General features: G+C 41.6%; 3 protein-coding genes and 2 pseudogenes across 3 annotated transcripts; 2 read left to right on the top strand and 3 right to left on the bottom strand.

The window, feature by feature from the left end:
- Positions 1-1,182: 1,182 nt before the first annotated feature.
- Positions 1,183-2,406, bottom strand: LOC115739737 (probable disease resistance protein At5g45440). Its single transcript, XM_030672965.2, has one exon. The coding sequence runs from the start codon at positions 2,404-2,406 to the stop codon at positions 1,183-1,185; it is 1,224 nt and encodes a 407-aa protein (XP_030528825.2).
- A 1,339-nt stretch (positions 2,407-3,745) lies between these two features.
- LOC115739736 lies at positions 3,746-6,492 on the top strand. The gene has a single exon (XM_030672964.2). The coding sequence runs from the start codon at positions 3,841-3,843 to the stop codon at positions 6,187-6,189; it is 2,349 nt and encodes a 782-aa protein (XP_030528824.2). The 5' UTR covers positions 3,746-3,840; the 3' UTR covers positions 6,190-6,492.
- A 513-nt stretch (positions 6,493-7,005) lies between these two features.
- LOC115739688 lies at positions 7,006-9,536 on the bottom strand (annotated as a pseudogene).
- A 7,792-nt stretch (positions 9,537-17,328) lies between these two features.
- Positions 17,329-18,324, top strand: LOC115739687 (cytosolic sulfotransferase 5-like). The gene has a single exon (XM_030672908.1). It carries the CDS (start codon positions 17,329-17,331, stop codon positions 18,322-18,324), a length of 996 nt encoding a protein of 331 aa, XP_030528768.1.
- Positions 18,325-20,479: 2,155 nt separating this feature from the next.
- LOC115739686 lies at positions 20,480-23,084 on the bottom strand (annotated as a pseudogene).
- Between the last annotated feature and the right edge of the window lie 116 nt (positions 23,085-23,200).

Raw genomic sequence — 23,200 nt, 5'->3', positions numbered from 1 at the left:
TCGGACCCCACATTCCATTTTCTGGTGCGTGCTTAGGACATCAGGCTCATGTAAATGAACCTATTGTAATGCAAATGATATATTTTATTGCACCTTTTCATTCGATAAGCTCTGTTTTGAACCACAAAGGAAACTCTCCTGGTTCAAATTCCTCAAAATGAGGAGCACTCTTAAAACCAGACTTTCCAGAGGGCTGTATTGCACATCTGAGAGGATACATCAGCTAAAAAGTTACAGCATCATCCATCTAGAGTCAACCATGTCGATCTGTTGGTTAAAAGTTTCAAGCAGCAGGGTAATACACGTGCTCGAAGCAATTGAAGATGTTCGCATTTGATCCATCTCACCAGTCAAAGCCACCATGAGCATCATGTCATAAGACAATTTCTTCAGGTACTGTGAGTAGAAATCCTGCAGATGATCATCAAGGTAGGGCAGAGGAAGTTAGAAACAAAGTCTTCAGAAAGTGCACAGTTTCTCATGACTTCGCTTTGTATGGACTTTGGAGATTCCTGCCAAGTTGTGATCAATTTCTCTTGCTACTACCAGAATGCCACACAACCATAAATTTCTTTTTTTAAGAGATTTCCCACTTTATATAATCGAGAAAAGATGTTCGCATCTCAAGCTGTTTATAAATAACTTCATACCCTGGCAACCATAGTCGATCATGGAGAACAGAATAATGAAGTTTTTTAGGCACATGTCTAGTGTCGAGTAGCTTTTAAACGAGAGCAAACCAATGTTGTATGTGTACTAGATCTGTATAATGTGAGCGCATTGGAACTCCTCATCAGGACCCAAAAACTTTCAGCGTGTCTTATGTGCATCAATCTTTAGCAGAATGTTGATCGCAGAAGATTAGATTTAGTTACATGGTTCATTCATTCAGACTTGTAGGATTCTTATTCAGAACTGCTGAAAAACTTGCTACTTGAGAGTACAGAGATTTTGGCCCTTGTGTTACCGAAGCATAAACACCGGGGTAGTGGTCATTATTTTTGTTGTGGAATAAGATAACCGGAGAGCCCTAGATGCAATACGAGGTAGAATCCAACATGTAATTTACTGATCGATATTCTTGCTGCAAATAATTGATTGAATGCCCAAATTATACGAACTCTACACAGTAATAAACAAGCTTTGCAAGGAGCACAAAATTTCAATTCAGTCTCACTACTGTCATGGAGTTGAGTTTGCTGGTGCTGCTGAAGTTGTTGGTTCATACATTTGACGCATTAGTTTGGCAGCTACGGGGAGGCCAGCACATTTATTCTCGATATCCTTCTTCAGCTCTTCCTCTTTGGTAGAATCAATTTGCTTTCCTTGTTGCTTGGTTGAATTCTCGAATATCGCCCAGCAAATTTTAGGATCCGAAAGTGGCATTATCTGGTGCAGATTGTCCTCTCCAACCATTTTCCTGGCCATCTCCTCGTTCCTACATGTGACAATGACTCTCCCGCCGTACCCTTTCGGCAATCCGTGCGCAAGGCGGAGACCCCAGTGAGCCCCCTTGCTTAAGCTCGAGCCCAAATCAGAATACCATTCATCGTCTGCATTGTGAACGCCATCCAAGACAATCGGATACTTCTTCCCCCACAGATGCTTGTGGAGTAAAGCGACGAGAGCACTTAGTTTATGATCCACAGACGTAGAATTAGCTTCCATATCGCTGACTTCCTCTTCAACACCTAGCTGGAACAACACTGCCTTGACAATTTCTGCCTTTTTTCCGGAATTCTCAGTAGGCTGTCTGGACAAGCTCGCCCAAATTCTAGGAATGAACTCTCTACTCTTTTGTGCGTTGCTGAAGAACAATTGGCATAGAGTTGTTTTGCCAATCCCTCCTTTCCCCACCACGCCAATCGCCTTGAATTCGTTGGAGCTTGGTTTCTTGCACAGAGATTCCAGTAACTCCATTTCACTGGCAAATCCCTTCACGGAATCTGCTTGCAGAGGAATTGGACCGGAAACTTCACGACTCTTCATTGAGCTTCCACCATTGCTATCCTGAGTAGTATCACTGCTCCAGCCGGTACCTGAATTCCGCACAAGTTCCTCCTTGATCTTGTCCAGGCTCCTCTTAATTCTGTATTTGGACAGAATCTGCTTCTTCAACAGTGTCCGGCAGTCGGTAAGGACATCATTGAGGTAATAGAGATTGTCCCTGATGGATTTTCCCTCGCATGAAGCTGAGTGGAGTTCATCTCCAAGCAGTTCCTTCAGCTCCCGGAAGTGGCTGTACAATGCACTTTTGGAGCCACTCTTGTCTCTAGTTTCAAGCCCAGCTTCGAACTTCTCCAGCAGGTACTGCTCGATCTGTAGAGCCATACTGACTCCTGAATCATTCCTCATTTCTTCTTCAAGTGGTTGTGGAAGGAGAGAGGCATCACCATCTGGAGGCATTGCACTTGATTCTGTATGCTGTCAGATGAAATGCCTCCAAGGATGCTTACCCAGAAAAGCAATTCTGGAGTTCTGATATGATTAATGAATATGCTCGTTTCTTTCAAAGCCTTGAAAGATACCTTAAAAAAGCCATTGAAAGTTGCAACTTTTCACATGGAAAGCAAATTTTTTTAAATGCTAAGGCAGTTGGCCCGATGATAATGAAGAATTTAAGAGTTGGCGCATCAGATAAATGGTGGTGACCTGATTAATTACTCCAAATTTGTATTTTGTGCGGAGATTTGCTCTTCATACAGACAACAAACAGGGAGATCATGGGTAGGGTACATCCAATTTTGAATGGTCAAACCATGGTTCTGAACTTCCTATTCATAGATTTCCTCGAAGGTCGCCCATTTAATCCGAGGTTGAGAAGATTTAAGATGGAGAATTCTTTCTTCTCACCTGAGTTGAATCCTGGATATAAAGACATTTATTTTCTCTCTGATGATGACGACTTGCAAAAGAAAATGTTGGGTGGGACATGTTTGTTGTCCTGTTCACTAGGTACTTTGTGATTCGTGCCTCAACACAGCAAGAAAGATTAACTCACCGTATATATAATAAGCCGAAAATATTTTTCGCTGCTCGTCTGTTTCACGAAAACGATCGATTTAAAAAATATTTTTCTTAAAAATGATTGCCTACCACCAATAAAAAATAGTAATAAATCACGGCACTGGCACTGTAATCACTTCAGCTGCAAATGTAAAATACTTCACGTGCTTTTCTAGCTGGTTCTGTCATCTGTGCCATACCCTTTAGGGAGAGGTAAAGAGGAGTTAGAAATGTGAACGGCGATGGCCTTCGACCTTATTAAAACAAGCACAAGTTGAGGCCTTTCTGGTCGAGCAGAAGAGAGAGAGAACAGCGAAATTCTTGAGCAAGCTGTTCATTTTGTCGGCAGATCTTGGGAGACTTGCCCTCTGCACAACAAAAAGGTTAGTCGAGTCATTGTTTACTCGTTTTGTGCACTGTTCCAACCAATTCTGAGACGGTTTCCAGTCCATCGCGTGCTTCATCCTGAAAGACAAAGTGATGGGTTATTCTTTGTAGCTTCTATTTTCTATCTTGCAGTGTCTTTTGGGAGACTTGCCATGTGAAGTCATTGTTTTTATGGATTATTTTAGCTTTTAACTTTAGTGGAAAAAGAAAGAGATGCTGGGTATGCTTGCGTTGACCTGCAAATTGGGAAGCAAGTGTTCACCAAGTATGGCTGAGTGATCAATGCCTCAGGAAAAAAGATCTCTGTTTTCTTGATTCTCAGACTACTGACCTTTTCTTCTCCTGCCTTTGAGTTTCCCGGATTTCTTTTTCCAAAAAGATTGAAACTTGATTTGCTTGAGGGAGGTTGTTAGAAAGGTTCGACTTCAAGCAATCAGAAGAGGGAACATGGCTTTTGATCCCATTCCGGAGAGCATCCGGAAGGTTTGGGACACATGGAACCTCAGGGGCTTCATCATCTTGAGCCTCTCTCTTCAGACCATCCTCATCTTCTTTGCGCCGTTCAGGAAGAGGACGACCAACATGTTCATGATGTTCGTAGTCTGGTCGGCTTACTTGCTTGCTGATTGGGCCGCTGCATTTGCGGTGGGACTCATTTCCAACAGCCAAGGGAATGACTCTGCTCTGGCCGACAACGGAGATCTCTTGGCATTCTGGGCACCTTTCCTTCTGGTGCATCTTGGCGGCCCGGACACGATTACTGCCTTTGCCCTAGAAGATAATGCCCTCTGGCTCCGGCACTTGCTCGGCCTTCTTTTTCAAGTTTTTGCTGCGGGCTATGTATTCCTCCAGACATTGCCCCATAACAAGCTATTAGTCCCGACCATACTGATGCTTGTTGCTGGGTTGATCAAGTATGCAGAGAGGACTAGAGCATTGTATCTTGCAAGCTTGGAGAGTTTCAAGGAATCCATGCTCAAAGAACCTGATCCGGGTCCAAACTATGCAAAGCTTATGGATGAGTACTCGTCACGGAAGGATGCCAAACTCCCAGCCAAAATCACGATCACCGGAGAACCCGACAGAGAATCTAAGACCATGAGCTATGAGGGCGCAAAAGAAGGGACTCTTTCTGAGAGCGAGGTCATCATGCATGCTTATTACTTCTTTAATATCTTCCGGGGTCTAATTGTCGATCTCATCTTCAGCTTTCGCGAGCGGCACGAGAGCCGGCAGTTTTTCCAGCACAGGACTCCAGAGGATGCTCTAAGAGTCATCGCGGTCGAGCTCAACTTCATGTATGAGGTCCTCTACACAAAAGTGCGGGTGGTACATTCTGTGATTGGTTATATTTTTCGATTCATTGCCTTTGCAAATATTGCGGTAGCTCTCGTGTTGTTCACCTGCCTGAAGAAGAATGGATTCCATAGATTTGATGTCAGAATTACCTACTGCTTGCTCTATGGGGCTATTGCTCTCGATGCAATAGCTCTTTTTATGGCCATTTTCTCTGATTGGACTGTTGCTACCCTAAAAAACATCAAGAAAAGATCCCGACTTTCGACCCTGTTCGATAGATACTTTGGTGCACCATTCCTCTCTATAATGGACCTGAGGAAGGATTTGGGCATAACTAAATGTCGAATAGGCAGTGTCGAATATGATGTGTTCAAAACACGAGTACCATTCCGAAGGTGGTCTGAGACCATCTCGGCGTACAACCTGCTATCCTATTGTCTGAAAGAGCGTCCAAGAGGAATACCCAAACCGCGGGGGTGCTTGAGCAGCTGTTTCAGTAAAATCGTAAGTTTTCCATGCTATGTTGTGGGAATGGTAATGTCCTGTCTGAGCTCCATTGGTGAATCAATTTCTAGTTGCTTGTGTTTGGGCTACATGTTTGATCGTATCGCTCACGTTTTGGGAACTATCTTCGGTTTTATCACCAATAAACTGGGAATAGCAGACATTTTCGACGAAATCAAATATGTGTTCGAGAATGCCTTCATCAAGGAGCTTTGGGAGTTTATATTCGAGGAGTTGAAAGGCAAGGCATCGTTCGCAGACGACGCTGAGACGGCCAAAAAGATATGCGAGGCACGAGGTGAATGGGTTCTCCAGGACAGCGAGTGGACGCAAGACTATTCCCATTTAATGCAATATGTTGAGGAAGTCGAGTATGACCGTAGTCTTCTATTGTGGCACATTGCTACAGAGATCTGCTACCAGAAAGATGAGGGCCCCAGCAATGATGACCGAAAGTATAGGATATTCAGTAAGATCCTATCGGACTACATGTTGTATCTTCTAGTGAAGCAACCCAAGATGATGTCGGGTGTTGTGGGTATCGGCCAGATTAGGTTCCGAGACACCTGCGCCGAGGCCACGAAGTTCTTCAGCAGACGGCGGATTGGAACGGCTCCTAATATGAAACGCAAGGAAGAGGAAAATGAGGATAGACTCAAGGACGCTTGCAGTGAGATTTACGATGTGGACACAAGTGTCAAACCAGTGTATGTGAAGGGTGATCGGAGTAAATCCGTGTTGTTCGATGGATGCATCTTGGCCAAAGAGCTGATTGAACTAAAGGAAGTTAAGTGGAAGATCATGAGCAAGATATGGGTGGAACTGTTGTCATATGCAGCCAGTCATTGCAGAGCCGAAACGCATGCCCAGGTACTTAGTAAGGGTGGCGAGCTTGTAACTTTTGTTTGGCTATTGATGGCTCACTTTGGTATTGGAGAGCAGTTCCAGATCAATGAAGGCCATGCCAGAGCAAAGCTCATCATTGGTAAGTGAAGCACCATCGCGTCGATTTTCCTAGAATAAGGAGAAATGCTTCCTTGAGAAATGTTTCTTGTGTAGAAACTTCATCTTGAAATTGCAATGTTGCAAAATCTTCTCTACAAGTTTTGTAATTCTTGATTTGACAACTTTCTTCTAGCAATCAGAAGTTCTTCTTTAGTAAGGTTTTGGCCCTGAGGTCACAGTTGCCAATCTCCCAGATAAGTAAAAGGTAAGACTGAAATAGGGAAAGGCTTTCGCTGTGGGTTTGAGTTTGCTTTTGTCTCCTAATACCAATCTTGGAATTGAAGATTGCTCCTGGGCCTACAGTCTGGTCATGTCTAAAAGTACGCAAAATCGGTATGCAAGAGCCTGCAAAACTTGTCCATGTTGCAGATTTGGATGTTATGAGTTCTTGAATGGGAAGTAGGCAACATCATGGAACTTTTTCGACCATTGTTTCGAGAAAAAAATTGTGTACTTAGTCTGCGCATGTGGTGGATTAACGACGCTCATGTAAATAAACAAATTCCTTCTTTCAGCCGGCTTTATATGAGTTCTTATAGAGTTTGCTACTGAGGCACGCATACACATTGTGGGTCGAGAATCACTTGACTCCGTATTGTGGCCATCGAGCACTCCTGAGATCGTAAGAGAATCACTTCTTCAAAATGTTATGATCTCGGTTCCGTGCAATCACTGCATTGTTACAATATGATGCTTCTTATATCTCGAAAGTATGGTGTGGGTAACAGAAAGTGGGACATCCTTCAACAATCACAGGAGAAAATGCGATAAAAAATAGGGAAAAACAATCACAGGAGAATGCAATCAGGAGGCCAATTGCACGATCTCAATCTGGAAAGGCACCTATCTGTGCCAATTGAATCGGCAGGCGGTCCCAGTTCTATTAAGTCTTAAAACAGCAAAAGCAGACATACATGCATCCTCTTTTTTTGGCCCGCTTACACATATATATCTTCACAGTTCACACTATGTTGCATTGAGGATAACCTGAACTCCATATTGAGGGCGAGAATTGTGAAGCTCGACAGGGGAGTGGATGTAAGCAGGGGAGAGAGTGCAAGTATATCGCCGCAGAATCATAGCAAGAACAATTTTTGCTTCGACTGTCGCGAAATTCAGGCCAACACAACTCCTGGGTCCAAGACCGAAGGGAAGGAACATCGCTGGATTGTTGTTTGTAGCCTTAGCAACTCCTTCAGAGAATCTCTCTGGCTTGAAAAGATGTGCATCATCTCCCCAAATTTTAGAGTCATGGTGAATCTTTAGGATTGGTATGTGCACCATTATACCTGCAGGAAGAATGAGATCACCGAGGTTTACCTGCCTAGTAACTTTTCTAGGGACACCGACTCCTGGAGGATATAAGCGGAGAGATTCATTTATTATCATGCCCATCTGCGCACAAGTGCCAGACATTCATGAGGAGAAGAACATGCTCTGAAATAACAAGAAGATAAAGAAGCTTGTGTCGTTCTTTCCTGTAGAAGAATATGTGTTCATCCTACAAGACAGCTTTCAGAAATAGACAATTAGAAGCTCTGTCTTCTGTGGAATTTGTTAGACAATCACATTCTTACCTTCTTGAGCTTTGTAATTCCATCAAAATCGGGATCTCGATCTCCCAGGACATCGAGCACCTCCTTTCTTGCTTCTTGTTGCCAATCAGTGTATATTGCTAGGAGGAGGACTGTCCATGCAAGTAATGAGCTTAAGGTTTCATGTCCAGCAGAATAGAACGTCTTGCACTCAGCAATTACATTATCGAACGTGATTTTCTTGCTCTCGTCGACATCGTGCGTAGCTTTTAAAAGTAACCCCAGGAAATCATTCTCATAGCTCTCCATCTCTCCGGAATTCATCTTCTGTTGTCTCCTTTCGATAATCTTTAACACAGCTTCCCGTTACCCTTTCTCAAGTTTCTCTGCCTCAATCTCATAAGCCGGTTTCCAGATTTTACTGAAACAATAACAATCTGTATAAGCGAGAATTACAAAACCAAATTAATTGGTTCATCTGCCAGAGTAAGTAAGAGATAAAAGAACTCTAGGGGTTTACAATCTATTTCTGCATAAAGGTGCATGACATAGAATGCAAATCATTCCTAGTTCTATGTCTGATTGTTTTTGCTAGCTTCCATCTTCACATCTTAGTTTTCCCTTTCTCTCGGTTTCTCTTTTGCCATTAGATGTGTGTACAGAGCAGTTACCTGATTCCCGGTAACCTTATTTGTGAAGAAGCTTTTGCCATTGTCGATCCCAACTTGACTACGTTTCGAAAACACTCTTGCCTTCAATGTAGCTGCTCCCAAAAGCAGCTTTCGATATCGCATCCGATGTGCACAGTTTAACTTCTTCATACACATCGATCTCTTGGCATTCTCGACCACTCCATCTCTGGATCATCATATGAGCGCAGTCCACCATTGCCGGCACCATACTCTATATACCACAGGAAAGGGCTTTCCATCATAAGCACAATTTGAAAGGCATTCTCATGTGTCCAATGCACTCCCACAAAATTACTTCCTTAATTCTGATTCCTGTCCCATTAGTTTTGGAAGCAAGGCACACATGGCTTGCATATATATGTTGTTTCAACCGTACCTTCAGACTTTCCCCGTGAAAAGCGGCATTCGCCAGCTTTCGGTGCTTTGCCCATTGCTCACCTTCGGATATCACAAGTCCATCGCCTACAATCTTCTTCACTTGGTCTTGGAGGAAAATTTTTGAGAAAGCGTGGTCTTTATCATTAAGCACCTCTTTGACCATGTCCAGATCCGAGACAACTAGGAAAGCTTGAGGGCCATGCCACACCAAGAAATTCCTCCCTGCGGAAATTTTTGAATTCTCATGAGTGACATATAGTGAAGAGTTAAAAATGAGTCTGTTCTTAAAAAGAAATACAAATCCAAATCCTCTCAAATGGCACGTCGCATCCTCTCAACCAAATTGGCGATCAGAAAGTACTTGGCAGACGATATCTTGAGATCGTAACACCGATAAATTGTGTCAACTACAAGACTATTGTTTACCATAAGTTTGAGCCCACTTGTGGAAGTGAGGCTGGACGTAAGGGAAGATATCATGAGAAAGGCTCATGGGTCTGCTGGAAGCTTCTCTCTTCATCTGAAGCATCTCTTTGATGCTTCCATGGAAGAACCTGTAAGCTGGACCTCTGATTCCCTGGGCAGCCATTTCCCTTCGCGTTCGAATTGGACTCCACCATAGTTTGTGCAGCATTTTGGCGGCAAGAGCTAAGAGAAGAGACAGAACCAGAGAGCACAACGAGAGGAACACCCCATTGCTGAGGAAATCCATGTTTCTTTCGGGAGTGAAGGGCTGTTTTACAGAGCTGTGGCCTGGGACTGATTCTTATAGTCGTTTGGTTTCGGCTCCATGAGGGGTGTTCGACAATATTGAGCAAATACAGACTTGCCCCATAGGTCGATACGTCTGGCCTTCAAACTTTACAAGTGGAACAAGATTGAATGCATGGAGGTCCCCCGCAAATAAATGCATAAGGTCTAACCGTCCACGGCATGAAATGATCGTAAAGTCAAAGGTCTAGCCGTCCACGGTATGAAATGGAACTTACAAGTTGCCCGACTTCTGTTAAATGCATCTAATTTCTTGCCAAAAGGGTTTGTTGCGAATATGGAAAACTATGACGAATTTTTCATGAACAAGAGTTTTAATATAGGGAGGTGCTTTCCTGACAGTGCTGTAAGGACAGTGCAATCTCAACCTCAGATTCACACATTATCATCTTGTATTTTGCATAAAGAACTCATTGATTGAGAGATCGTGTGATAAAAAATAAACCAATTGAAAAAGGTTGTCCAGAATTGCGGTGGCCTTGGTTTTAGAGATCTCGGATTGACTAATCAAGGGTTCATGACTAACATTCAAGCTGAACCTGGCTGCTCGACCTCATGGAAGGCATATGAACGCATGGCAAAAATTAAAGGACGGAGCTTTGTGTTGGAGAAACCTCTCCAAGAATTTTCATGATCCCAAAACACAAAGCTCCGTCCTTTAACAGCAACATCGGTTATGTTGCAGATGTCCGTCACAATGTGTCAAAGACAGAATGAAAGGAATCGCAAATCGGTTATGTTCACAAACAACACTAACAGACTTGAAGATCAGCTGATGATGATGATGTTTGTGTCGAACCAAACCCTAACAGGCTTAAAGATCAGATGATGATGATGGTGATGATGATGGTGATGATGATGATGATGATGGTGATGATGATGATGCTGATGATGCTGATGATGTTTACAATCAGCACCAATGGACTTGAAAATGCAATTGCATTTCCTGAAGTTGAGCAAGAAAACGAACCAAATGCTGTTTGCTTTTGATCGAGAGACTTTAGAGCCTGAAGCCCCTTCCAAATGCTGAATCAAATAGGTCCAAAGTTCCATTTTCCAGCCCACTTGGATAAGACAGACGATATGTGTATCGAGGGGCCAGGATCATTGACGAAAAATTATGGACCTTGATTGATTCCGTGACGTCAATTTAAGCAACCCCATCTCATGCCAGCCTCGCAGAGCCTCCTATCAAGCACAAGTTGGTTCTTTTTTCCTGGTGATCCACTCCACCGTCGGCAAAGAAACTTCGCACGGTCGAAAAAAGAACATTATTAAATTGGCGGAAATATCGTTAAATTCAAAAAAAAAAAAAAAGGTCTCGTATCGAATCTGACTCTTTATTCATTAACAGCAACATCTCTATGTACTGATTTAACAGAAGAAATATGTGTCAGGGGCACAGGCACAACTTATTGATTATTGAATTCAAAATGACTATACTCGAACTTTGTATTCGGGGATAAGCAATGGGAAGTTTACAAGACTCGAGGTATTGTCTCCTTTGGCCCATTTCATCCCGAGACTCACGATTTTGTCCCTTAGCGTACAGACAAACACTTTCTTAAGAGGTCCCCCGTGCTAATTGTTAGAATTTGGCGCACAATCATAACTACGGAAAGCGTAAAATTAGAAAGAGAAATTGAGACACGAAATTTTATACTGGCTTACCCTTAAACTAGAGCTACGTCCAGCAGAGGATTTCACTAAAATTAACACCTCATATCTCTCGTTACATTACTCAATTATAAATGAAAAAAAGTATATATAACGGTAGCTATTCATGGACCCAAACCCAAACTACCAATAAAAAAAATATGGAACGCATGTTTTTTTCCTATTGTTGGAGAGAATGAATCACATATTTTTTTTCCTATTGTTTTTTTCCTATTCTAGCATAATCACGTTTAACTTTGAAGTTCCAAAACCAAACTTCCCGTTGCGTTAAAAGGAGCCTCCATGAGCTAGCTCCAATTTTCCCATATATAACGTAGGTACTCTCTCTCTTGTTTGGTGTGCAATTCAGTTCATTCCTGCTCCCATCGTTATTCTAAAATTCTATTATGAATCATTCCTTGTCCGAGCCTTTAGCCTCGGCGATGATTCCTCTCCCTTGTCAGACCGGGCCTTTATGATTACTTGGAAAGTCCAGACGAAGTGCACCTTGGAAAGCGGAAAAGATAAGCATGGTTCGGACGAGAAGAGTGAAAGTGGGAGATTGTACGGTATGTAGAAATTCTCTTTCAGTTGAGTCCATCTACTTCGAATTCTGATGGAATTGGTCTCTCTATACCTCAGCTTCTCAACAATTCCGGGACTAGCCTAAAGTATCCATCCATTGCAAAAGTAGCAGGCATTGTTCCCCTGGAAAGTTGTTTGTGTACATTTTGCCGATCCCATTAGTGTAAAAAATTATTAGGTGGACCATTGTCTGAAAAATTTTAAAGTAATTTTACTAGCTCAAATTCAGTGCTAAACCTTTTAATTTTGGTAATTGAGTTCTAAACCATTTAGCGTTTTACTAATTGAGTCAATTTGGGCCTATATTCACTTATGTGGATGCCAGCTATCCCATGTGACATAAATAATTTTTAATAATATTTGAATATTTCATCTAATTTTTTAATTAATTAATTTTTTTCTTTTCTTTGATTATTTCTTAATGTGGCTGAACTCAATTGACAAAACGTGAAAATGTTTAACACTCAATTGAAACAATTAAAAGTTTTATGACCGAATTGGCAAAAATGCAATAAATTTATGACTTTTTGGACAATTTTCCCTTGAGTTTGTTGATTCAAGTGTAAAGCACGTTGCCGCCATCAAGATGAATGATAATACTTTACTCATTATAACCAGAAAAATCATCGAAGAAGTCTAAACATATTGCGGTTTGGTTAATTCGGTCCCAAACCTTTCAATTTTGCCAATTAAAATCCTAAACTTTTTGACACTTTACCAATTGCGTCCATCCGGCCGAGTTTAACACGAAATCGCTAACTTAGATGCAGGTGATGCCACATAAAATAGACAGCATGTGGACAGTTTTTGTAATTATTTTAACAAAAATTGAATTTTTTAAACAAAATCTGAATTTTTTTAGTTCTTTATTTTTTTTTCTTTTCCTTTTTTTTAATCAAATCTGGCTAGACTTGGTAGAAAAAAGGAAAAGAAAAACCAAAAAGAAGAAGAAGAAGAAGGAGGAGGAGGAGAAGGAGAAGAAGCGAAAAATCAATTTTTTTTAAAAACAAATAAAATTTGTTCACATCAACGCCGATTATGGCACGTACGATGTCTAGTGTTAACGTCTGCGATTTCCGGGTAAAATTGGTCAGTTTTTTTTTTTGGTCGAAAACATATTGCATAGAAGGTAAATCAAGTGTCCATACAAGAAAGCCCAGCTTAGGGGGCATCAACACAAATTAAATTCCATAACTGAGGAGGTGTAAAAGCCCAAGAAGCAGGAACGCAATTTGTACGGAGGCGTTTTGCTAACCAGTCTGCTACAACGTTGGCTCTTCTGTCACAATGGGCTATGAAGATATTTTGCATCTGGGCTAAAAGGGATTGCACTTCGACAATATGGGCTTCGGCTTCCCAACTAATGACCCCTGTTCCGTTGACCGCCTCTACCAAAGTACTACAGTCAGATTCTACCCAGGTCTTTTCTGTCCTCTCTCTCTCCATGAGTCCAGAAACTTCAAACCGTGAAACACAAATTGGTCAGATTGACTCAATTGGTAATGTGTGTAATAATCGTTCAATCCAAACATTATCACTATGAAGCTCCTAGCAGAACAGCCATAGGTTCATACATGCTTCTCAACAATTCCTAGAGAATCAGCATTGCATTACTGCTCAAGACAGAACGATTTTCCTGTAGAAAGAAATCCCCCTAGCAAAGAAACACTCAGAATAGATATCTCACATAATTATCTCCTACTGACCTAAGTTAACAAAAATGTCTCCTCTTACTATGACTCTTTGCCAACCGTCAAAGCAACAACTTTTCATTGAACAGAAGAATTTGCTGATGAGGCATCTGTAAGGCCATATTGAATTGAAAAGGACCTGAGCTCCATACTTGGATAAGCGATGAGAAGTTGAGCCGGAGAGTGGACACATGCCGGAGAGAGAGTGAAAGCGTATCACTGCAGAATCGTCGACAGAACGACTTTAGCTTCGACCACGGTGAAGTTCGAGCCAACGTAGATTCTGGGTCCGAGGCCGAAAGGAAGGAACTTCGCGGAGATTGTTGCTCGTAGCTTTAGCGACTTCGTCCGAGAATCTCCCCCACCTGAAAAGATGAGCGTCGTCTCCCCAAATTTGAGGGTCGTGGTGAATCTTTAGAGTTGGAACATGCAAAGTAGGAAGAATGAGGTTCCCAGGTTTTGCTTGCCTACTAACTTTTCCAGAGATAAAAGTTCCCGAAGGATATAGCCGTACGGATTCGTTTATGTCCAAGCCGATCTGCACACAAAAAGGTGAAGCACCCCTTTGTAAATCAATTTTGTGCATTGAATTTTTGTCTACCGCTAGTAATATACACAGAGAACAATGGGACGGTTTTGTCGGACTTGGTTTTTTTTTTTTTTTTTTGGGACAAGGTCGTTGACAATATTGGGGAGATTCAACTTTTGGAACCAAAATACATGAGAAATAAAACAGAATTATTAATTCACTTATTTATTCATAGATAGAATATTTGTAGATTGCCTAATTAAGGACATTTTAGGGGGAAGAGAATTGTTCCCTTTCAGAACATGAGATCCGAATAGATTTGAGACTGATTGATAATATTTAAAGGTTCAAGACTGAATTGACAAAAGTGCAATAGGTTTGGTATCTCAATAACGAAAAGTTCTTTCATTTTGACTTTGTAACACGAATTAGTCTCTCTTACTCACATTTAGGGTGGTCGGAGCATCGAAGAATTGTCAGCTTAAAAACTGGAAGTCATCCATTCAATCCACTTGCAAATTACTTCGGGTAAGAGTGACTTGTAAAAGCCACCTCGGCTAGTATTTGACCATTATACTACTTCATGTGGCTTGTAGGTGTTTCATTGCATCTTAGTAACCACATGTCTATATATTTACGGATTTTAATTTTTACATTGACGGTATAAAAAATGTTTCCCCATAAGCAGAGTTAAGATACTTACATGTATTCAAGGTTTAATTGTTTACCACCGTGTTCATTTCATTAGATCATGGATATTTTTCTCTCATGACTACAAGTGCGTAAAATATTTTCCACCATTGTTATTGCGACCAGTAATCCTACATTTATTTTCTCTTGAAATAAAGATGTTTGAACTGTTCTTTTCTACACGTGGTTTCCATTTGTTTAGCGCGAAATTTGACTCGTAGAAAATATTTTTCCGAAACATCAATTACCAAGAAAAAGAAAAAAAGAGATCAAGACCTGCTACCACGGGGACAAGTAGTTGTGGTAATAGGTTTGACAATTAGCCGTGAATTACTCTTTTTCGTGGCTGCTCAATTGACGCTAGAAATCTTAGAAAGCCCCGCGACCTTTGTTATGGAGGTAAAGGGTCGTTTTTCAGGTGGCGGTAGAGGTTCGCGACCTTTGCTATGGCGGTTGGTGGTGGCTATGGATTGTGAACATGTTGCGCGTTAAAAAATCCCTTGACTAAGCCCAAACAGGTTCTCGAGCTTTGGCCCAAATGAGGTTGAGGCCCAAAAGGATTATCCACACGGGAATCTTTTATTGAACTTAATCCGTTTGTTTTCCAATAATGAGTTCGGGTCGGTTTTGGACGAGAAAGTGTCAAATGCGAAAAAATACTTGTGTTAATGTGAGAGGCGTGATACAGACTCTTATCAATTCGACAACCCACTCATTCGACAATGAAACGAACTTCGACACACTAGGACTTGGGATTTGGGTCCGGAATTTAATCAACAAGGACAAACCAAAATTGTATGACACAATGCTCGAATCTAATCGACGACACTGGACGGTGGATGTATGACACAATACCGGAATTTAATCAACGGTATTGGATAGGATGGGTGATGGGAACAACACCGGTATTGAACCGACGGTATTGAACCTAATGAGCGGACGCCGTAATTTAATCGACGACACCTAACTCTGAATATGAACCTCACCGGAATTGAATCGACGATGAGAATCTGGAAGTTATAACTAAACTAAGGGCTAAAGACTAAATATAGAGACGAGTGTTTGTGTGTGTTGTTTGTTCTTTCGCCTGTTGTGGCCGCAAGGTATTTATAGACTAAATCCGGTAACCGTCGAGCGATTATTTTCTTTGGCTCCACGTTCTAATCTTTTTCGTAAGCCATGTGGGTGGTCCCTTGGCAGTTCCTTGGTTTCTGCACTCTTTCTTTTCACCTCGTGGGGATTACCACTAATCTTTAATTAATCGCTCCGATCATGGCTCTTTTCACGCAGTTCTTCTTTCGTCTTTCAAGGAAGATGCCGCCAAAATTTTTCTAACACGTGGCATTTCCGAGGTTTTTCTAAGTCTTTCTTCAGTGTTCTTATCTATAGGCGATCAAAACACTTGCTCGTCACGTGGCCCTCACCCAGGGGGTAATCTTAGGTGTTAACAGAACGATGGTCAGCGGTGGCCGTATGCGGGTGGTGGACAGTAAGCAAAGAAAATGGCGGCGGCAAGCGATGGTGGCGGCTTTGAATACCAAGAATCAGGTGGTGGCGTCAAATCGATCCTAGTTTGCAGTCGAAGGCGGCGGCGGGATACAACAGTTTCTGGTAATTATCCCGTGTATTAACCCTTATAAATCCCGTATACACTTCAGCTCTACGTCAAGAAGTCCCCATTTTTCAGCCCCACATAAATAAGAAAGAGAGAATGTGCATTGGGTCAGAATTATTGACAAAAGGCGACATGAGCGATAAGCGTTTAATTAAATAAAGCACGCCACATGTGACTAGTAATTATAAACAAATGAAATTATTTGTATAGACTCATGAGTAATTATAAATGAAAGAAAGCTTCCCCACGCAACCACGTTTGACCTTCTTTTAAAAAATTTATGAAGGAAAATTCTAAAAAGGAGCCCAAAGTAGCCACAGTTTCTCAAATCTGGACATGCAGTGAGTCTTATTTCAAATAAGGACCTGAAGTGTTCTCATTGTTTCAAAGAAAGACATGACCGAAGGACATTTTTGTCTACAGACATCGCGTGACCTGCTAGCCCGGGCAAGGGCGAGGGTGGGTGATCCTCGCTAGAGGCCGACGACGGGCGAGGGTCGCCCTCGCCCAATGCTCGACGATGGTCGGGGAGGAGAGAGGGAAAAAATGAAAAAAAAATGAAAAAAATTCAAAAAAATAAATGACAAAAATGCCCTTTAATTATGCCGTTCTTTGAAATAATGAGGGCATGACAAGTTCTTATTTGAAATAAGATCTATTTCAAGTCATTTTTTTTGAGAAAATGAAAGCATTTTAGGCTATCATTTGAAATTATTGGCAATGGGCAAGACAGGTAAGCGTTGACAAAGTCAAAATAAAATAAAGCACGTTCCATGCGACTAGTAAAGTGCGAATGACACCATTGAAAGATGCTTAAACTTCTCCTGAAAGTTCTTTTAAAAAGAAGGTCAAACTTTGTTGCGTGGGGCATGCGGCATGCTTCCCCAGCAGAGCCCTATAACTAGCTAGCGAGAATAATCGTCCGCTCCCACTTTCCAACTCCTCCTCCTCCTGCACCACCACCGCCACCACCACCACCACCACCATGCAAGGCTCTCAAACTCCTCCTCCTTCCCTTGATAAGAACTTGCCAGGCAATGACATGTCGCAAGCATGCAAAGATGTTCTCCCCTCTCTCCCTCCAGGAGAAGACTGGGTCGCGGCCTCTCTCAAAATGTACCAGGATTTCTGGCTCTTGCCTTCTACCTTGAGAGGCACCCTCGCCTGCCAAAACCACTTCCAAGCTCACAACTCCGACATCCTGCTCGCCAGCAACCCGAAATCTGGCACCACCTGGCTAATGGCCATCCTGTTCGCTCTCCTGAACCGTGCCAAGTCCTCCGACTCCGACTCGCAAGCATGCCACCCTCTCCTAACCCAAAACCCCCACGACCTCGTGCCCTACTTGGAGGTCCCTTCCCAGCAAGAAAATCCCAATCTTGCTGCTTTCACGTCCCCAAGGCTCCTTGCTACCCACTTGCCATATCCCTCGCTTCCACAGTCGGTGAGGGACTCCGAATGCAAGCTGGTTTACCTGTGTAGGAACCCTAAGGACACCTTCGTCTCTCTGTGGCACTTCATGAACAAGGTCAATCCCGAGAAAGGCCAGATTCCGCTCCCGGAGTGCCTCGACAACTTCTGTCGAGGGATGAGCCATTACGGTCCTTACTGGGACCACGTGCTGAGTTACCACAAGGCGAGCTTGGAGATGCCGGAGAAGGTGTTGTTCATGACGTACGAGGAGATGAAAGAAGACCCGCGTGCTCATGTGAGGAGGTTGGCCGGTTTCGTGGGGTGTCCATTCAGCGAGGAAGAACTGAGAGACGGGACCGTGGAGGGGATACTGAGGATGTGCAGCTTTGACAATTTGAGCGCATTGGAGGTGAATAAGAGCGGGAAGTCATCGACTAGACTAGAGAACAAGGTGTACTTCAGGAGAGGCGAGGTCGGAGATTGGGTGAATCACATGAGTGCTGAGATGGGGGAGAGAATTGACGGTGTCATGGAAGAGAAGTTGCGCGGTTCTGGTTTGAAGCTTTGAAGTTCCACTAAATACAAGAATCTATACGTGTAGTTGTTTAAAGACTATTCTGCTTCTTATTTGCCTGTCGCCTGATACATTGAGTTGCTAAACAATGTGAATGGGAATCTCAAAAAATAAAGTAATATATATATTTCGGTTCTGTTTGGTTTCTAAGCTTTCGAAAGGGAAAGGCAATTATAAAGAAGAAAGTACCCATCAAACAATTAACACATACTAGACTAAGCTCGTAAGGTCCGTTAAATGAGAGATGCGGATTGGATTTAGATATATTATAAATGAGCCCGATCCAAATGGATATGTTTAACCTATATAGATCTTTTTTCATGTAGTAAACTTTTAACCATCCATATATGATCCAACTTAGATCCATCCCAAACCCATCACAATCCAGCCTATTCTAAACCTCACCAAATCTAATACAAACCGAACCTAACTCTAATTTTCTCTCTCTCTTTTCTTCCTCCAGCCCTTAGCCTCCTCCATACTCGACTGCTCCACCTTGGATGCTCGTCATCATTTTCTTCGACATCCAAAATTTTCTAAATTAGTTCATAATAATAATTCACCTGGATTTTTGGACGTTGTTGTAAAATTTCAATCAGTTCACTAATTTTATGATGTGCAGAAAATTCAAAAGATACTTTTGTTATGAGCGATTTTTCAGAATGCGATTTCGATCGGATTATGAAATTACAAGGCGTTATAATTCAGGGAGATAAATTAAAAATGTGTGTTTGTTAATTTTAATATGCTTAAATTAATTAATGATATATGGATTTATTATATAGAGTGACGCTGAAATATTTATCGGCATAATACTTGTCGGCAAGGACCGATGTATTTTGAAATATGTATCGGATAATTTTCAAAGTTAAAATTTACTAAGTTGAGATTTTTCTTGACGTTCAATAACTTTTGTTGATAATTTTAGCGAGTTCGAAACATTTTTCTGACTCGTCAGACTTTAGAACAAATACCATCTTTCTTGTTTTATTTGCCGAAATATGAAACATCTTCACATATTAGCAAATATCTTCGCTTTAATCACCCAAAGCAAGCCACTTGTCACCATTTTGCTTGACACTTCTCTTCATTCTTCACTTAGTTATTCCACCCCAATCTCATCATGATTTTTAACCTTAGTTAATTAATATCAGTTATATTTAAATCTTGAGATTACGTCATCCATGACATCGCCGATGACTTGACGTTCTAACTCATGTTATTTCAGATCTATTATTCTAACTCTAGCTATTTTATGTCATAATTATAACCCTAGTTAGTTAACAGGAGTTGAAATTAATTTTTTAAATTAAGTAAAGAAGGAAGAAAATTTCAATTTTCCCTATTCCTTTTCGGAGTGCAATTTCATCTTCTTATCTTCAAGTGCAATTTCTCTTTTCCCTTCCAAAACAACAAGCAAAGTTCCTACTTTAATTTCAATCAAGCTCCAAAGTTTATCCAACTTGAGTTGTTTAAGCTTTTAATCTCATCTTTCAAGCATGTGGACTTCATTTAAAATAGACATTGGGGAATAACTCATGATTGTACTGCTTACGAAATGAATGAATGCAGAATATTTCTAGAGTACATGAAATGATTAGACATAATTTGTTCTCGATAGTAAAAATATTTTTAATGGACTAATTATTTCAAATGATATAAATGATAATTTTCTATAAAATATTTTTTAAAATCATTCATTTTTTGCAAAATAAATGGAGCGTTAAGAAAACAAATTTCTTCTTTCAAGGCTTTATATGAGCTCTTGAACAATTTGCTGCCGAGGCACACATCCGTCAATGAAAGATACAAGTTGATGTTTACATTGTAGTGAGGTTGAGAAACACCCAAAATTCCATATGTTACCATGGAGCACTCCTGAGGTCATAAGAGAATTCCCTCTTCAACATGCTATGATCTCAGTTCTGGGCGATCATTGCGCTGCGATATGAAGCTCTTTGAATCTCAAGCTGGAAAGGCAATGCATTCAAGAGGCCTAATAGTGTGATCTCAATCTGGAAAGGCACCGATCTGTGCCAATTAAATAGGTAGATGGAACCTGATCTGATGAAGTGTCAAAACAGCGAAAGCATACACATCAGCATCCCTTTTTTCGCCCACTTACACACATACATCTTCATAATTCACGCTATGCCGAGTTGAGAATAACCTGAACTCCATATTGAGGGCGAGAAGTGTGAAGTCTGACAGGGGAGTGGATGTAAGCAGGGAAGAGAGTGAAGGAGTATCGCTGCAGAATCATAGCGAGAATAATTTTAGCTTCGACCGTCGCAAAATTCATGCCAACACAACTTCACTCTCCAAGGCCGAAGGGAAGGAGCGTGGCGGGATTGTTGTTTGTAGCCTTAGCGACTCCTTCTGAGAATCTCTCTGGCTTGAAAAGATGTGCATCATCTCCCCAGATTTGAGGGTCGTGGTGAATCTTTACGATTGGTATGTGTACCAGTGTACCTGCAGGAAGAATGAGATCGCCGAGTTTTGCCTGCCTAAGGAACTTTTCTAGTGACACCGACTGCGGGAGGATATAAGCAGAGAGATTCATTTATTATCATGCCCATCTGCACACACAAAAGTGCCAGAGTCCTTCATGAGGAGAAGAATAATTGACATGCTTTCGAAAAACAAGATGGTAAAGAAGCTTGTGTTCTTCTTTGCTGTTGAAGAATATGTGCGCACAAGCGAAATAATCTCATTGCAAGCATTACCAGAGAGCTTTCGGAAGTAGACATTTATCACCTCTGCCGTCAATGAAAATTACCTTCCTGAGCTTTGTAATCCCATCGAAATCGGGATATCGATCTCCAAGTACATCGAGGACCTCCCGTCTTGCTTCTTGTTGCCAATCAGTGTGAATTGCTAGGAGGAAGACTGTCCATGCAAGCAATGAGACTACGGTTTGATGTCCGACACTATAGAACGTCTTGCACTCTGTAATGACATTATCGAACGTTCTTTTCCTGTTCTCGTCGGCATATTGCATACCCTTTAAAAGTAACCCTAGAAAATCATTCCCATAGCTCTCCATCTCTCCTGAATTCATCTTCTGTTGTCTCCTTTTGATGATCTTCAGCACAGCTTCCCGTAACCCTTTCTCAGATTTCTCTATCTCAATCTCGTAAGTCGATTTCCAGAGTTTACTGTAACAATAGCAAGCCATGCAAGCAAGGGTTACAAAACCCAAGTACTCGTTCATTTGCGAATCATAGTATAAGATGCAAAAACTCCAGGCAGTTTCTATATTATTGCATCCTGTCCGTTGTACAAGTCCAAAAGACCAAACAGCAGACACACCTAGAATAATGATTGCATTACATAGGATGAAAATCATCCCAAGTCCTATGTCTGATTGTTTTTAGAAGCTTCCATGTCATATGATCTGGCACATCTTAGCTTCCCCTTTTTCTTGGTTTCTCTTGCCGTCAAGTTTGAGTAAAAATTAGATACCTGATTCCCGGTAATCTTATTTGTGAAGAAACTTTTCCTATCATCAATCTCAACTTGACCACGTTCTCAAAAACACTTTTGCCTTCCATGTAGCTGCTACCAAATGCAGTTTTCGATATCGCATCCTGTTAGCTGGGCCCGCCTCATTTGTGGGGCCCAGCTAGCAAAATAAAAGAAAATAGAAAAAGACAAAAAGAGAAGAAAAGTCAAAAGAAAAAAAAAAGACAAAAGCAAGGAAAAAGCAAAAAGAAAGAAAAGAGGTGGGCTGCTGTCTCCGTGCATATAGTGGCCGAGAGTGTGAAAAATAGAGGAGGAGAGAGAATCGCGTTGGTGAAAGAGAAACCGAGAGAAAATAAGAGAAGAAAATGGGCGCAACTTTGTGGTCCCGATTCGAAGGTCAATCGTTGACGGAATTGGCTCAAATTTGAGTATGTTGCTCGTGAGGCCGAGGTCTACGAGTTGATAGGTTTTGTTCGTTGAGATTCGTCTCTGAATTTTCCAATCGCAATTAGGATTTTCTTGCCCCTTTTTATATTGTTCCACCTTTATAGTGAGGAAATACTTTCGTAAGCTTGATGTTGAGCCTCTAGTATGTGACTAGAGAGAAACACTTTGTGTATCCTACTGTTCTTGGTGATTAGTAGAAGTTTTGGGTCGTTCGTGATTTTTTCCGTTCGGTACGAAAATGTGTGGACATTTTTTCCTTTATTCAAAAGGGAATCTCATGCAAAATTTGTAAAAGTCGATGTGATGTAATAAGTTTGTACACCTAAAAGTTTACACCCCAAAGGTCTGTTTCGCATTTCATAGAAGTAGGGATTGAATCCGTCTAATTTGCTCCCTCAGCAAATATGCCAAAGTTGCATTGCATGCTTATTCCTTACTAAATTTCTTGGCGATGAGAAATTAGGGATTTATTTTTCCTTAAGCATGGCATGCCTCACCGAGCATCGACTTAGCAAAGCTCACAAATTTTTGTGAACCGGCCCGACATGCGACCCGACCTAAACCGTTCTTGCGCCGCATTCAAACTAGGATATTTTCTGCTCATTTCGGTTCTGAAGCTCAAACCCTGCAAGACTCTATAAGCCCGGCCCATCTCCCTTTCTCTTTCTACTAATTCAACTCCTTGCTTCCCCTCCATCTCTTTCGACCGAAATGGGCATTCATGGTTGCTCGCCCCTTCAGACCACTTGAAGCAAGGTAAGAATCGAGAGGGGAGGGGCAGGATTCCGTGCAATTGACATGGTCCTCGACGTCTCTCCGAGGTTGTTCCCATCCGCTGCCATCTTCGTGCTGAGGTGAGCAACTCGATCCCATCGTTTTTTCATATTGTGAATTACCTCTTGATATGAGCTCAATAACAATTTCACTCGTTGATACATTCATCCCTCGAAAGTTTCCG

The sequence above is a fragment of the Rhodamnia argentea genome, chromosome 9 (assembly GCF_020921035.1).
Source record: "Rhodamnia argentea isolate NSW1041297 chromosome 9, ASM2092103v1, whole genome shotgun sequence".
In the NCBI taxonomy this organism is placed as follows: Eukaryota; Viridiplantae; Streptophyta; class Magnoliopsida; order Myrtales; family Myrtaceae; genus Rhodamnia; species Rhodamnia argentea.
The sequence above is the reverse complement of the archived record's forward strand: the minus strand, read 5'-3'. Positions and strand labels throughout refer to the sequence as shown.

Bases quoted from the DNA above. Each gene is read 5' to 3' on its own strand.
- LOC115739737 (XM_030672965.2), bottom strand. From the start codon at position 2,406: ATGCCTCCAGATGGTGATGCCTCTCTCCTTCCACAACCACTTGAAGAA.
- LOC115739736 (XM_030672964.2), top strand. From the start codon at position 3,841: ATGGCTTTTGATCCCATTCCGGAGAGCATCCGGAAGGTTTGGGACACA.
- LOC115739687 (XM_030672908.1), top strand. From the start codon at position 17,329: ATGCAAGGCTCTCAAACTCCTCCTCCTTCCCTTGATAAGAACTTGCCA.